Source organism: Pongo abelii, chromosome 18 (assembly GCF_028885655.2).
Source record: "Pongo abelii isolate AG06213 chromosome 18, NHGRI_mPonAbe1-v2.0_pri, whole genome shotgun sequence".
Taxonomy (NCBI): domain Eukaryota; kingdom Metazoa; phylum Chordata; class Mammalia; order Primates; family Hominidae; genus Pongo; species Pongo abelii.
The window spans coordinates 53,075,211-53,091,598 of record NC_072003.2 but is presented as its reverse complement, the minus strand read 5'-3'; the positions used below and the strand labels follow the sequence as shown (position 1 = coordinate 53,091,598).

Sequence of the window (16,388 nt, the reverse complement as noted above, 5' to 3'; positions counted from 1 at the left end):
GGAGGCTGCAGTGAGCTGAGATCATGCCACTGCACTCCAGCCTGGGTGACAAAGCAAGACTGTGTATCAAAAAAAAAAAATATATATATATATATATATATATAGAGAGAGAGAGAGAGAGAGAGAGAGACAGAGAGAGAAAGACAGAGAGAAAGAGACCAGGTTCTCAAAAAGCTTAGTAGTAGTAGGTAACATAAGTCGGTGACATAAGCAGCTGGAAGCCCTTATCCTAAGTGAATTAATGCAGGAAAAGAAAACCAAATACTGCATGTTCTCTCTTATACGTGGGAGCTAAACACTGAGTAAACATGGACACAAAGAATGGAACAACAGACACTAGGGCCCACTTGAAGGTGGAAGGTGGGAGGAGGGTAAGGATCGAAAAATTATCTATCAGGTACTACACTTATTACCTGGGTGATGAAATAATCTGTATACTAAACCCCTACAATATGCAATTTACCCATGTAACAAACCTGCATATGTATCCCCTGAACCTGAAATAAAAGCTGGGAGAAAAAAAAAATATTTCTATACCAGTAACTACAGTCCACAGGGGAAAAAGTTGTGGCATCCACATTGACTGGTTGGTTCCCTTGCCATTAAGGGCATTCAATTTTTTAACATCACCCCTAAATAAATGAGCTATACACACACCTAGATGAGGGGGTAGAAAGAGCAGTGTGAACAAAAATAAGAAAAAAGGTTGTTACCCCAACCAATTGTAGGACAGACTACAAAACCACTATAATGAATTGACCAAGGACTATGATTTATATCTTTGTACCTTTAGGTATGTATCTTAAGTACCTTGAGATCATCTTCACCTCCATGCTTGTTTTTTTTTTTTTTTTTTTTTTGAGATGGAGTCTGGCTCTGTCGCCCAGGCTGGAGTGCAGTGGCACGATCTCGGCTCACTGCAACCTCTGCCTCCTGGGTTCAAGTGATTCTCCTGCCTCAGCCTCTCGAGTAGCTGGGATTACAGGCACACACCACCATGCTCAGCTAATTTTTGTATTTTTAGTAGAGACAGCGTTTCACCATGTTGCCCAGGCTGGTCTCGAACTCCTGACCTCAAGTGATCCACCTGCCTCGGTCTCCCAATTGTTTTTATAAAAGAGTCTTCACTCCCATAGAAAATTATATTTAGGGGAAGATTTACAGAACTAGCCAAAGCTCTTATCACCTTCACCGATGGCTGTGTGCTGTCCTATTTATTTGGTAAATAAATATCCCTGAAAAAAAAAAAAGAAAACTTAAGATGTTTATTGGGCTTAGATTACAAAGTCTAAGGAAGCTTCCAGCATGAGAGATATAGTCTGACCTTGAAATGTGCTGCCGGGACTGACTGGACGAGGAAAGTCAAACTCATTCCCGGCCTAGTCCTAAATTCAAACCTTCAATAAAGATCGACTGAAAAAAATAATGGCATCATTCACAGTCATTCTTCCACTGTCTTTACAGGAGTGGCAAATAACACATACAGGATATACAACCTAAATAAAGGCCTAAAAAAATACATTTTCTATAGCTCATGCCTTTGGGAATTATGTTCAATAGACAGGTGGCCAAAGAGGGCCTATGAAGACTGTTAGCCAATGGGAAAAATTCCACCACCAAACTCAGATGCAGAATTACCCCAAAACAGTGTGACTCTAATTGAATGAAATATGAGAGAACAAAAAAATTTCAAAATGCACAGTAAAACATTCATTCCTCCTCAGCCTAAAAGAAACCAACACATTATTTTTATCTTTGATGGTTTTCTTATAAAAAAATTTAGAAGGGAATGTACAGATGGATCCAGATACTGTGTCGCTTTAGAAAGTTCTGTGATGTCACGTGGTTAGTTAGACTAGATGTAAGGAAAAGAAGCATGAGTTACTGTGAAAAAGAACAGGCTGCCATGGAAGATTCTAAATTCTGTCTCTGGTAATCTCCAAGCATTAGGTGAATGGCCACCTGTTTGAGAAGGAATTTCAAAACCTGTCCCAGGCAGGGGCTTTCAAGGATAGAATTAATACTTCCTTTTGCTTGTATAACCAAGATACACTACCATGAAATGAAAAAAAAGCCAATCCTTGGTTCATTCATTCACTTATTAGTTCAACAAATACTTAGTAAGCACCAGCCATATTCAAAGTACTGCGTTAGGTGCTGTACAGGATACAAAGCTAAAACAGTCCTTGTCTGGAAGAATCTAAAATATGGTATAATTTTTAGAAAATTTAAATGTAACAGAATTTTTAGAAAATTCTAAGAAAGAGAAACACAAATGATCCAAGTAAAAGTGGAATTGGCAGGAAGTCCCAGCCAGAGCAATCAGGCAAAGGAAAGAAATAAAGGGCATCCAAATTGAAAAGAGGAAGTCAAACTATCTCTGTTTGCCAGTAATATGATTGTATAGGTAGAAAATCCCAACAACGCTTCCAAGGACTCCTAGATTTGAAAAACAAATTCAATAAAGTTTTGGGTTACAAAATCAATGTACACAAATCAGTAGCACTGCAATGCACTAACAATGACCAAGCTGAGAATCAAATCAAGAACTCAATCCCTTTGACAATAGCTAAAAAAATAAATAAATAAAGTACCTAGAAATAAACTTGACCAAGGTAATAAAAGATCTCTACAAAGAGAACTATAAAACACTGATGGAAGAAATCATAGATGACACAAATGAATGGAAATACATCCCACACTCATGGATTGGAAGAATCAATATCATGAAAATGACTATACTGCCCAAACAAATTTACAGATTTGATGCAATTCCTATCAAAATACCAATGTAATTTGTCACAGAATTAGAAAAAGTAATCCTAAAATTCATACGGAACCAAGAAAGAGCCTGAATAGCCAATGAATCCTAAACAAATAGAACAAATCTGGAGGCATCACATTATCTGTCTTAAAATTATACCACAAAGCTGTAGTAACTAAAACAGCATTGTACTGGTATAAAAGTAGATACACAGACTGATGGAACAAAATAGAGAAGCCACAAATAAAGCCAAATACTTACAACTAACTGATCTTCGACAAAGCATATACTGGAAAAGGGACACTCTATTCAAAACAGTGTGGGAACACTGGATAGCCACATGTAGAAGAATGAAACTGGATCCCTGTGTCTCATCATATACAAAAATTAACTCAACATGGATTAAAGACTTAAATCTAAGACCTGAACCCATAAAAATTCTAGAAGAAAACTCTTCTAGACATTGGGCTAGGCAAGAATTTATGAATAGGACCCCAAAAGCAAATGCAACAAAAAATAAATAAACGGGACCTACTTAAACTAAAAAGCTTCTGCACAACAAAATAAATAATTATCAGAGTAAACAGACAACCTACAGAATGGGAGAAAATATTTGCAAGCTATGCATCTGACAAAGAACCTATAAGGAATCTAAACAAATCAGCAAGAAAAAAACCAAATCATCCAATTAAAAAGTGGGTAAATGACATGAATAGACATTTCTCAAAAGAAAATATACAAACGGCCAATAAACATATGAAAAAATGCTCAATATCACATAACATCAAAGAAATGCAAATTAAAACCACAATGAGATACCACCTTATCCTAGCCAAAACGACCATTATTAAAAAGTCAAAAAATAGTAGATGTTGCTAGAAATGCAGTGAAAAGGGAGTGCTTATACACTGGGGGTGGAAATGTAAATTACTACAACCTCCACGGAAAACAGTATGGAGATTTCTCAAAGAACTAAAAGTAACTCTACCACTTGACCCAACAATCCACTGCTGGGTATCTACCCAAAAAAGAAGTCATTATATCAAAAAGATATCTGCACGCATATGTTTATTGCAGCACATTCACAATTGCGAAGATATGGAATCAACCAAAGTGCCCAACAACCGTTGAGCAGATAACGAAAATGTGGTATGTATATATACCATGAAATACTACTCAGTCATTAAAAAAAATGAAATCATGTCTTTTGCAGCAACGTGGATGAAACTGAAGGCCATTATTCTAAGTGAAGTAACTCAGGAATGGACAAACAAATATTGCATGTTCTCACTTATAAGTGGGCACTAAGCTATGGGCACATGAAGGTGTAGAGAGTGGTACGATGGACATTGGAGATTCAGAAGAGAGGAAGACAGGAGGGGGGTGATGGATGAATAAAAAAACAAAACACTTACCAGATGTATACTACTCAGGTGACAGGTACATTAAAATACCAGACTTCAACACTATACAAATCATCCATGGAACCAAAAACTGCTTATATCCCTAAAGCTACTGAAATTTAAAATAATTTTTTTTTCTTGAGACAAAGTCCTGCTCTGTCACCCAGGCTAGAGTGCAATGGTGTGATCTTGGCTCACTGCAACCACCGCCTGACAGTTTCAAGTGATTCTCCTGCCTCAGCCTCCCCAGTAACTAAAACAGGCACTAGGACTACAGGTGCCTGCCACGATGCCTGGCTAATTTTTGTATTTTTAGTAGAGACGGGGTTTCGCCATGTTGGCCAGGCTGGTCTCAAACTCCCGACCTGAGATGATCTGCCCGCGTCGGCCTCCCAAAGTGTTGGGATTACAGGAGTGTGCCACCGCACCCAGCCTAAAATGATTTTTTAATGGAATTGGCAAAGGTGTCCAATGAGAAGAAATCCCAGTATGATAACTGTGGTAGGTGGCGTCTGAAGAAGCCAGTATTTATCAAACACTGAACAAGTCACATGACAAAACATCTAGTGACATTGAGCATGCTTCTTCTATCAGTAAGAGTAAAAAAAGACGATTATAAATTCCAGAGGGAGAGGGAAACTACGCACCAAAGTCATGATTCAAATACAAGGCAAGCTGAAATGTACATGATTTTGAGCTTTTGATGAAGTATAAAATCTTGACCTGACATGTGCAGTATTCCTCATTCATTTCCACAGGTTGGATGGTTACAGTAGATTACATTTTCTACCTATGAATTCCATCACTCTATCTGGTTTTACAATAAACAACACTTACATCAACATCATTATGTACTGGCTTTCTAATTTCAGATCAACTTATAAGCATGTTTGTCTTATCAAAATTACAGATCTGTACGTAAAGTTGTAAACCTCAATCATGTCAAAGTAATGATATGGCTGAAAGAGAACTTTAATTCCCCATATTACATACTAAAATTCAAGAGAAAGTATCTATAAACTGGTTCTAAAGGAAAGTAATTAAGGAAATAAACCCCTAAAGTAAAGGTTAACTAGCCAAATTTGGCAACAGTGACAGGTAGTATGAGAGCACTAATTTCATAATTCTTTTTTCTTTTTCTTTTTTTTTTTTTTTTTTTTTTTGAGACAGGGTCTTGCTCTGTCACCCAGCCTGGAGTGCAGTGGTGCGATCACAGTTCCTCTGTCTCAACCTCCCGAGCTCAGGTGACCCTCCCACCTCAACCTCCCAAGTAGTTGTGACTATGGGTGTTTGCCACCATACCTGGCTTACCTGGTTATTTATTTATTTTTATTTTTTGTATTTTTTGTAGAGACAGAGTTTTGCCATGTTGCCCAGGCTGGTCTCAAACTTCCGGGCTCCAGCAATCTGCCTGCTTCTGTCATTCTTAACCAGTCAACAACCAAGAGTGCTTAAAGTTATTAAAGAAATAAAAGTACAAAGTACAAGTACATATATGTTGAAGGGTTAGGGAGGTAATCAAAGAATAAAACGCAAATACAGTGAAAAGCAGTTGCCTCTAAGGAACGGAACTTGGGGATAGGTGGAGTTTTTCACTTTCCATTTTAGATCTTCCTCAACTTTCCATTTTAAATCTTTCAATTTTTATTTCCTTGTGCATGTAGTATTTTTATAATAACAATAATAATGTTAATGACATACTGACATAAAAAAATTTCCAGCACATATTACCTACAAAAAACAAACACCAGAGTAATATTTATAATAAAGTATCATTTATGTTTTTTAAAAATACAGCAGCAACAACATATATTTAAATACGTCAACATAACTATATTTATGTTAATGCTTACAAACGACCAGATGGGAAAGCAAGGGGAAAGAGAATGTCTACATTTTATTTCATATAGTTCCACAAAGTTTGAATGAGAATATATGTGTGTTCATGTATTACTTGTTCAATTATTTTTTTCCTTTTTTTTTTTGGAGACAGAGTGTCTCACTCTGTTGCCCAGGCTGGAGTACAGTAGCGCAATCTTGACTCGCTGCAATCTCTGCCTCCCAGGTTCAAGCAATTATCATGCCTCAGCCTCCTGAGTAGCTGGAATTACAGGTGCATGCCACCACACCTGGCTAATTTTTTTTTTTTTTTTTTTTAGTAGAGGCAGGGTATCACCATGTTGGCCAGGCTGGTCTCAAACTCCTGACCGTAAGTGATCCGTCCACCCCAGACTCCCAAAGTGCTGGGATTACAGGTGTGAGTCACCGCACCCGGCCATTTTTTCCCATATTTTTAAAGAAAAACCATGCCGTGGCTATATTATTAGTAGAGATAGCATGGGTCAGTGGAAGAAATAATAGCTTTGGTCTCAGAAAAATTTGGACAAAAGCTTCACCAGGTAGTGTCATCTTGAACAAGATATTATACTTCTCTAAGCTTTAGTTTCTTTTTTTAAAAGAGTTTTATTGAGATCTAATTCATATACCATACAATTCACTAATTTTAAATATCTAATTCTCCTTTGAGCAAAAGCTGCGAAAAGAAGAAAGAAAAAATAAAGTATATAATTCAATGTATTTTAGTACGTTCAGAGTTGTGCAACCATCACCATAAACTAATTTTAGAGCATTTTCGTAGCCTTAAAAGCAGCCCAGTACCCATTAGCAATCAATCTCCATTAATTTTTTTTTTCTGGAAAAAAAAAGTGAGTGTCAGAATGAGAGTCTACTATTTAATAGCTCTGCAATAAATAATAAACAAAAATACATCAAATCTGCCAGCACAATGCCTGGACCTTAGTAGGCACTCAAGACATGCATTTCAGGTAAAGTTCAAGACACAAATGATAGAGAAATGAGCAAAAACCTGAATGTAACAAAAAAGTGTAAGAAGTAGATAAAGCCTTTCAAGTACTCAGGAACCTGCTCAGATCCCTGTCCTTAGAGTAAATTCCACAAGTCATGACCCTCTCCCTATTAAATACAAAAAAAAAAAAAAATCAGGTATCAAGTAAAAAAGCACAAGTTTGAAAATGTCAGTATTTGGGGGCATATTTTAGAGTGAAAGTTTCAGGAGGAGAGATACGTCCTCACCCCTGGAAAAAAAAAAAAAATTGAACACAAGACGCAAACAGTGCAGTTCCTGAGAAGATAACAAGAATGCCAGAAGTTCATATTGGACAAGCAGTGGAAACTATACTGTCATGTTTCTACTTTTCAAAGTGAAAATAAACATGACAGGTGCTCATTTGGCTGTTCAAGCACTTTCCACTTAAATAGCAATTCTCCAGCTTACCAACTGCAGCCTGAAGTTATAATTTATTACTGGTTTCTGTATTATTCCCTTGCCTCGGCAGAAAGCAGAACATAGCACCTACATTTCAAGACCCATGAGAGGTAATAAAGTATAATTATTTTAAATTTATGATTAAGCCATAAATTATGTGTACTTTTTACTTTAGTTGGTCATTCAGAGGTTGGGGAGGAAGGGAATGGGGTCTGAGAAAGAAATAACAAAAGCTTTTTCCTTTGAATAAAATGTCTAAATCAGGGCAAAACTGAGGGACACCTGGAGGATTTACAAAGATACCACAGTTTCCATGTTCAGTCCCAAGGGAGCCCCCGCTTAAGAGTCTAAACTTCTGGAGACCTCTGTTCTTCCTGCTCACAGGGCTACAGACTCCAGTAAGAGTGGTCATGTTGAGTCAAAAAACAGAAGCATGGCAATTTACAGTTTAGACCACATCAAATATTTCTGTGCTCTGGGTCTTGCTGCCTCTAAGCCATAGGTATTTCAAGGAAGGTGAACTTAATCTATAAAAAACTACTGGCCAGGCTCTAAAAGTAAAGCTGGGCTCCACCAAAGTAAGACTGATTACTACAGGGCTCTGATAACCAATGGACCAGATGTTAACTCTTCTCACCCTCCAGAATCCATTGGTAAAACTTCCCTTTCTTGTAGTTCCCATATGTAGCAAATATACATATGGAATGGTATTTTGTGAAGGTGACAAAACTCTGGGCATGAAGCAGGATATGAACACAGCATTCAGCATTCTTCTATCACCCAGTCGTCTCATTGGTTCTCCAACATGCCATGGTCCAGTTCCCACTCTTCACAAGTCTGCACTTTCAAATTATAGCTTGCAAAGCCTATTCCCATACATTTTCTTATTTGTACTCCCAAAAACTCTGAGAAGGAAGTATCATTAAGCTCCCATTTTACAGTGAAGGCAGAGACTCAGAGAGGCACTAGCAATACACAGGCAATTGACAATGCAGTGAGTCTGGGACCCGGTTACCTGATAGAAATCCTATGGTCCTTTCATAACTCTACCCCAAACTGTTGACAAGGTAAAGAAAAACCGAAAAAGAGGGGCTATGCATTTACTTTTCTATTGCAGTTTTCTTTTTTTGCAGCGGAATTTTTACCTGGCAGCTTAAGTTTTGAAACTGCTGATTGTTATAGTAACAACAAATACTTGAAAGTGAGATTTAATTGGGCTTAAGAAACAAAAGTAAATAGAGCAGAGAGAATAGAGTCATGAATGGTGACATGTAAAGAATAACAATATTAAATTAAGGGGGGAAGAGAGGGTTTTTGCCCCAAATGTTTACCTAGCACTCACCTTTGTCCTGAAACATCCCACCTCCACACCCAGCTCCTGGTTAATAAACATAATTTTGTTGATGTCCCTTGAACTGTATAATCTATTCCACAAAAAACAAACCCACGGTTTGTCTCCAAGCCACTTTTAAGTCCCTAACTCCCTGGTTACATTCAGTCTATGGAAAACATCTGTGGCAAAGTAAATCATCCTACTCTGAGAAAGACCAGAGTGTATTTTTTTTTCTCTGAGTGTGTTTTGAAGTCCTGGTTGGAAAATTAGTGAAAATTGTAAATCTGTTTGCAAATCTGGTCATGTCTAACTCTGAGATTAGGGCAAAGATTCCAATTTAAAAGTAAAACCGTGACAACCTCAGTTAAGCATGTCCTCAGGCACTGCCAACAAGGCCTTCACTCACTTCCATGGACAGCGGATTTATTACAGGCACCCGACACGTTCCCCATCAGACACCCCTGGAGTATTTACTTGAGACAGCAGGGTTCAGCCTGCACTTCCTCTGCAGACCAATATATTATTATAAATTGAGCTAAACTGTTTCCTTTTCATAAGTGCTATGAAGTTCAGATTTCAGATATCAGCACGGGGCCGAAGTCCCTCCCTCTACAGGGCTCCTTGTGCTATTTGGATTTAAAAGCAAAGAGAAAAGGCAGCATTAGACCATGGTTGCCTTTACTTTTGACTTTTTAAAAAAAGAGATGAAGGAAGATTCATTTCAGAAATCAAATATGACATCCTAATAAAAATATATATTCTAAGTGCAGACTTTGGGATATATTGCGCTGTGTTTGGCACAGTTCAGTAGGATACCAACTATATCACCTACATCTAAAAATAAGACATGGGAAATCAAGAGTAGATTTTATATTATTTCTTGGATATCAGCTCCTATAAAATAATGCTAACTTCTTCTGTTTATCATGTACAATAGCTCAAGGGACCCAATGTATATTTTACAGTGTATACTCATTATAACACCAAAATCCAATGAATAATGTCATTATTTAATATTTTCATTAAAATCCAGCCCTTTCTTTTTTTTTTTTTTTTTTTTTTTTTTTTTTTTTTTTTGAGATGGAGTTTCCCTCTTGTTGCCCAGACTGGAGTGCAATGGCATGATCTCAGTTCATTGCAACCTCTGCCTCCCGGGTTCAAGCAGTTCTCCTGCCTCAGCTTCCTGAGTAGCTGGGATTACAGGCATCCACCACCACACCCGGCTAATTTTTATACTTTTAGTAGTGACGGGGTCCCACCATGTTGGCCAGGCTGGTCTCAAACTCTTGACCTCAGGTGATCTGCCCACCTCAGCCTCCCAAAGAGCGGGGATTACAGGTGTGAGCCACTGCGCCCAGCCTATAATCCAGTTCTTAAACCCTGAGAAACCCATAACCTTAAGAAGAATAGAAAAGAAACAAACAGAATATCACTAACTTCTTTTCTTCCCTTCCTGAACAATGTAGTCTTAAAGCCATTAGGTGAGGCAGAGGCATCACGCCAGGTGGGAAGAAGGCATGGGAACCCTGAGCAGGGTTCAGTGCTGAGTAGGGTGAGGAGGGCATCCCTACAGGAGAAGGAGGGGTGGCCTGACATGGGATGTCAGACCCCGAGTGGGATAAGATGACAAGATACAATCCATGCTTCTTATTAGCTGTGCAGCCATGGTTAAGTAACTACATAAATTTAACCTCAATTTCTTCTTTTGCAGTATAGCTAATATTTGTTTCTCAGGATTGCTGAGAAGATTAAAAGAATGTTTGTCATTAATTCCCAGTAAATCTGGTTTTTATTCATATTACTACTATAATTCCAGACATATATATACAGAAAAAGACTGAAAAGAAATATATTAAATCAGGCATTAACCTGATTTTTATATTCTTTCTTCATTTTAGACTCTTTTTTCCAGAGTTTCTTTTCTCTCAAATAAGCACATATTGCTTTTTTAATCAGAAAAGAACACACAAGATGTTGTTAAATATATGGAATATAGCTGAATTTTTAGAGTACTTATTTACTCTTTTTTTTTTTTTTTTTTTTTTTTTTTTTTTTTGAGACTGAGTCTTGCTCTGTTGCTCAAGCCGGAGTGCAGTGGTGCAATCTCAGCTCCCTGCAACCTCCACCTCCCGGGTTCAAGCAATTCTCGTGCCTCAGCCTCCTGAGTAGCTAGGATTACAGGCACGTGCCACCACACCCAGCTATTTTTTTATTTTTAGTGGAGACGGGGGGGGTTTCATCAAGTTGGCCAGGCTGGTCTTGAACTTCTGACCTCAGGTGATCCACCTGCCTCGGCCTCCCAAAGTGCTGGGATTACAGGTGTGAGCCATAGCACCCAGCCACTTTTATATTTTCAAAAAGTAAAAGCTATTTTAAAAGATAACATTCTGGCTCTTATTTCTTTGAAAGATATACATTGCTAATAGAAACTTCTGAACAAAGTATCCAAAGGAAAGTGATTTACTGGCTGATACTAACATCTAATAAGACTCAGGCCAAATATCTGTATTGGGGTGGTACAAAAAAAAAGAAATAATGTTTACCTACAAATGACACTCAATGATGGGGTAGGGACTTTAAAAAATAAACTTACTTCCTGAGATCAGGCAGGAGAGACAGTGGGGAAGAGAGAACCTTAACACTAAAAACATTCCCACATAGAGATTTGAGTGTATTGGGATCAGGTTGAAATAGCCCCATTTAGAGTAGGAAAAGCACTACATAAGATGCCTGCCACCCATTCTGGTCCCTGTTCTACCTCATAACTAAGTGACTTTAGGAAGATCACTTAAAAAAAGAACAATCTCTGCCATCTCCCTCACAAAGCTGACAGGAGATTGGGGCTGCTTGTGTGAAACTGATGTGTAAACTGCAAAGCAATGTTCACAAGGAAGGCAAGAGATGAAGGGCATACTTAGATCAGTGTTCAAGAAATTCAGGAATCTCCCCATGAGAAGAATTTAAGAGGTAAAGGGACACCGCATTAAGTGCCATTAAATCACACTATTTGAAAGAGTCTCTACATAATGATTTCCCAATCCTCCTGCAGACATTAAGGAGAAAGTCTCAGACTGGTACCACTATACAGTTAACACCTCTCTGTTACTAATCTCCTCTTTTAACAAACACAGAATAGGACTCAGACTCAGGATCTCCAGCAAACAAAAGTAGCAGGCCCTCAGTACTGTTTTGGTTTCTCTATATTTGTATTTCTAAAGCCCTTCTAACTATGCCTAGTGATACTGGATTTCCATTTAAGATAGTGATGTAAAATCTCCTTTTCAAATAAATTCAATTCAGTGAAAGATTAAAAGTTACTTTACTTAGGCAGAAGTACATGAATGTGACCAAAACCTTGAAGTTGATACGCAATGAGCTAAAATTTGGAAAATGCTTAGTGTCAAAATGGCCTAAAGAGCTATTCCATACTCTGAATTCCCAAAAGGCAAGAACCAAGATTCATCCACCTCCAGTATCTCCCCTGGAACCTTACACTGTACCTAGAACATAGTGGACTCTAAAATACCCAGTTAACTGGGAATCAACTCTTATCATAAATACTGGGCTTCAGTCCTGGTTCTTCCTGGCTCCAAAAGCAACATATGAGTAGATTTCTCCAGGTAGATAGGAGTGAGATAAACCCCAAATAATCAGGAACAAGAGCCAAGTAGAGAATAAACCCTGAGAAGCTTTGTGAGTAAAAAAGGATACTGTTTACACATTGCACATTGGAAAACAAGTAGAAAGTCCAAAAATAAAATTAAAAACTGACAGCAAAGAAGAAAAAAACAAAGCCTCACAAACTCCACAGCTTCAGCTGGCCTAACCACAGCTGAGATATTGCTTCCCAAAGAAGTAAATGACAAGTTGAGAGAAAGGCCCCATTGTCAGGTCAGCTGTTCCTGAGAAGAAACAACATTCAAAACTAGGAAAAAAAAAAAAAAAACCTCTCACTATTAAAAACTAATACAGACAGGAAAGTATTTTTTAAAGTTATAATTTGACTTGGATGATTTAATATCTCTGATAAAGAATCCAGAAAATTGTTTAGTATATTTGAGGAACTCTGCATCTACGTAGAATAAAAAGAAAAACAACTTTTAAATGGGCTGGGCATGGTCCTGTAATGTCAGCACTTTGGGAGACCCAGGCGGGTGGATCACCTGAGGTCAGGAGTTTGAGACCAGCTTGGCCAATGTGGTAAAATCCCATCTCTACCAAAAATACAAAAATTAATTGGGTGTGGTGGTGTGTGCCTGTAATCCCAGCTACTTGGGAGGCTGAGGAAGGAGAATTGCTTGAAACCAGGAGGTGGAAATGGCAATGAGCAGAGATTGTGCCACTGCACTCCAGCCTGGGCAACAAGAGTGAAGCTCCATCTCAAAAAACTAGCAATATCTCAAAAAAGAAAAACCTAGTTACATGTTCTTATAAAGAAGTTTCCCTCTTAATATAAAATACTCCAAAAGTTTATTTCATAAGACATATTCAAAATATAAATCCTATAATCTAAATTTAGACACTAGAGTTTCAATATAATTTTGATTTTCCAAAGATTACCAAGCATGAAATAGCAGTCTCCTTGGTGAAGGGGTATCGCCAAACCAGGTGTCTCTATGTCCCATGAGATCTTAAAACCAACATGCCAAATATCAGGATCTCTGCCTTCGAGATGAGAGTCATCCTCACTTTCCTCTTCAGGGCCTGCCAAAAGAGAAGAAAATGACCAGAAAGGAAATGTTTAATCTAAGCTTCTGAATTTTATAATTGTTATTTTAGAAAGAATTGATATTTTAATAAAATATGAATATTAAATGAAATATATCTTCCCTTTATGTCATATTTTTAAAAAGATATTCTAGGTTATTTTTAACATGTCATTAATTTTTTCATCAAGAAACCTTAAATAGGCCAGGTGTGGAGGCTCACGCCTATAATCCCAGCACTTTGGGAGACCAAGGCAGTAGGATTGCTTAAAGTCGGGCATTCAAGACCAGCCTGGGCAAGAAATCAAGACCCCCATCTCTATTAAAAAAAAAAAAAAATTTACTTTTTAAAAATAAAAAACAGATGTAAAGAGAAATTATGTTCTTAGGAAATAAGACTAAACATCACAGAAATGTCAGTACTTTCTAAATTCATCTAGAAACTGGACATAATATAAATAAAAAGATCAAAGGGATCGTCTTTTAGATGAATGGGGTTAGTAACTAGAAAAGCTGTTTCTATAACACACATGGAAATATAAACAAGCAAGAATAGCCAAGGAATGTTTTTCTAAATATATAAAGAGCAACTATACATCAATAAGATAAAGGTCAATAGACAAATTAAAAACTGAGCATGTTATAAAGACACAATACATAAAAGGAAATAAAACTAGCTCATAAACATATAAAAATATGTTCCAATTTATTCACATAAAAGAAATGCATGTTAAAGCCAAAAGAGATAAATTTTTTCACCTATCAAATCAGAAAACATCAGTTTGAAAACAATACAGTGTTAGTAAGAGTACAGTAAAATGGCACACTCACATTCTCTGTAGAGGACAATTTGACAATACTATCAAAATTACAAATGCATAAGCTCTTTGACTCTTATAGAAATCACACTTTTAGGAATGTATACTAAAAGTCCTACATTCAGGGGTTGTAAAATGACTGTTGAGCAAGTATATTTATTCTAGTATTGCTTGTAAGAGCAAAAGATCAGAAATTACTCAAATGTTCATCAGTAGGTTTCTGGTTAAATAAATTATGATCTCTCCAGACAATAAAATACTATGAAGTCACCAAAAATAATATGACTATATACAGATATGGAACTATCTAATATATTTTCAGAGAAAAAAATAAATAGGCTATACTCATATAGAAAACAAAGTACAGGCTGGGCGCAGTGGCTCACACCTGTAATCCCAGCACTTTGGGAGGCCAAGGCAGGAAGATTGCTTGAGCTCAGAAGTTCGAGGCCAGCCAGGACAACATGGTGAAACTCTACCTCTACAAAAAGTAAAAAAAAATTAGTGGGGCATGGTGGCACGTGCCTGTGGCTCCAGCTACTCAGGAGGCTGAGGTGGGAGGATTGCTGGAGCCTGGGAGGTCGAGGCTGCAGTGAGTTGTGATAGCACCACTGCACTCCATTCTGGGCAACAGAGTGAGGCCCTGCCTCAAAATAAATATAAATAAATAAATAAATATCAAGCACATATAATATTTCTGGAAGGATTCTCAAGACTGATTTTTCTGAAAGGATAATAATATAATATTTATAATACTTCTGGAAGTATACACAAGACTGGAACACAACATTTCTGGAAGGATACTCAAGACTAATTTTTCTGGGGTACAAGAATGGGAGACACACTAAAAAAGGTAGAAGGTATACACACTATGATTTGCCTATAATCACAGCCCTGCAGGAATAACTCTACATAAAAACTTTTAAAAGTTAATTTAACAATTATTTATTGAGCACTTACTATTTACTGGGCATTGCGCCAGGCATGTGGGATATGTCAGTGACTGAAACAAAGAGCTATGCCCCACTGGAGCTTTTCCTTTTAGTGGAGCTGTAAATGTGCATCACTGATTACCATGAAGGGGACATTTTACATTGAAATTCCATCAGACTTTAAACTGCTGTACTAGACTCTGATCTTCCAGGGCAGAGTCTGTTTTTCTATTTCATCCACAATTATAGCCCTAGTGACTGGCACAGAGAAGGCATTCAATGAACACCATGGCTTGCTTAAACAAAATGTTCTTTTAGTTCACACCATTCACAGTCCTTGTGCTAGATGGCAGGGAAAGAAGATGTTAATTTGGAAGAAAAAAACAAAAATGCCTCAAATTTAAAACCAAAGGACATAAGAAAGCATGGCATTGCTACTAAACTAGTACAGTCCTCAGTACTAAAGAAGTTTAGAGAGGAGAGAGGTTCAACGACAGAACTAGAGCAGAACTCTTAGAGAAGGTCAAACCTGAAAGACAACAGTGTTTAGACTGGCAGAGGGTAGAATAAGAAGTAATGCAGGAAGACAAAAAGATGCAAAGCTTTCAAAATGGACAATAAAGCATGCTTTCCCTGGGCTGTATCATGTACATATCACATAAACTATTTAAAAAATACATGCATCCCAGATGGCACACACAGAATCCCTAAATTCTGAATGTCATACTCTACCGCCAACTGTGCAGAAGGGTCAAAGGCAGTGAAAGGAAGGAAAAAAGAAACTCCCCTTTATAACTATTCATTCACATTAATTTGCACTAGGCATGGTGAGAATGAACAAATCAGAAAGCCAAGTTCATGGTCTCTGCAAGGAAGGAATGCTGCTAAGTGACTTTTAAGGACACATCTTACTTTGGATACTCTTTCCCCTAAGTTTGGTCTAAAATCAAGTTCATGCTCTCTGCAAGGAAGGAATGCTGCTAAGTGACTTTTAAGGACACATCTTACTTTGGATACTCTTTCCCCTAAGTTTGGTCTAAAATCTAACACTGCCATATTAACAGTATCTTACCTTTTTTCATACCTGCCATTCTAATACATGTTTTCTCAAGTACTTTTTAATTAAGAACATCTTTTAATTAGGTT

At 37.5% G+C, this 16,388-nt stretch overlaps 1 protein-coding gene across 6 annotated transcripts in view; it reads right to left on the bottom strand.

Annotated features, from left to right (window-relative positions):
* FTO (FTO alpha-ketoglutarate dependent dioxygenase) overlaps positions 1 to 16,388 on the bottom strand; it is a 408,414-nt gene that overhangs the window by 255,404 nt on the left and 136,622 nt on the right. For 5 of the 6 annotated variants that reach the window (XM_009250721.4, XM_063717086.1, XM_063717087.1 and 2 more), the window contains 1 exon segment: positions 13,347 to 13,490. The exons of the other annotated variant lie outside the window; for it this stretch is intronic. In XM_009250721.4, coding sequence (XP_009248996.2) covers positions 13,347 to 13,490 — 144 coding nt within the window. 6 annotated transcript variants of the gene reach the window in all.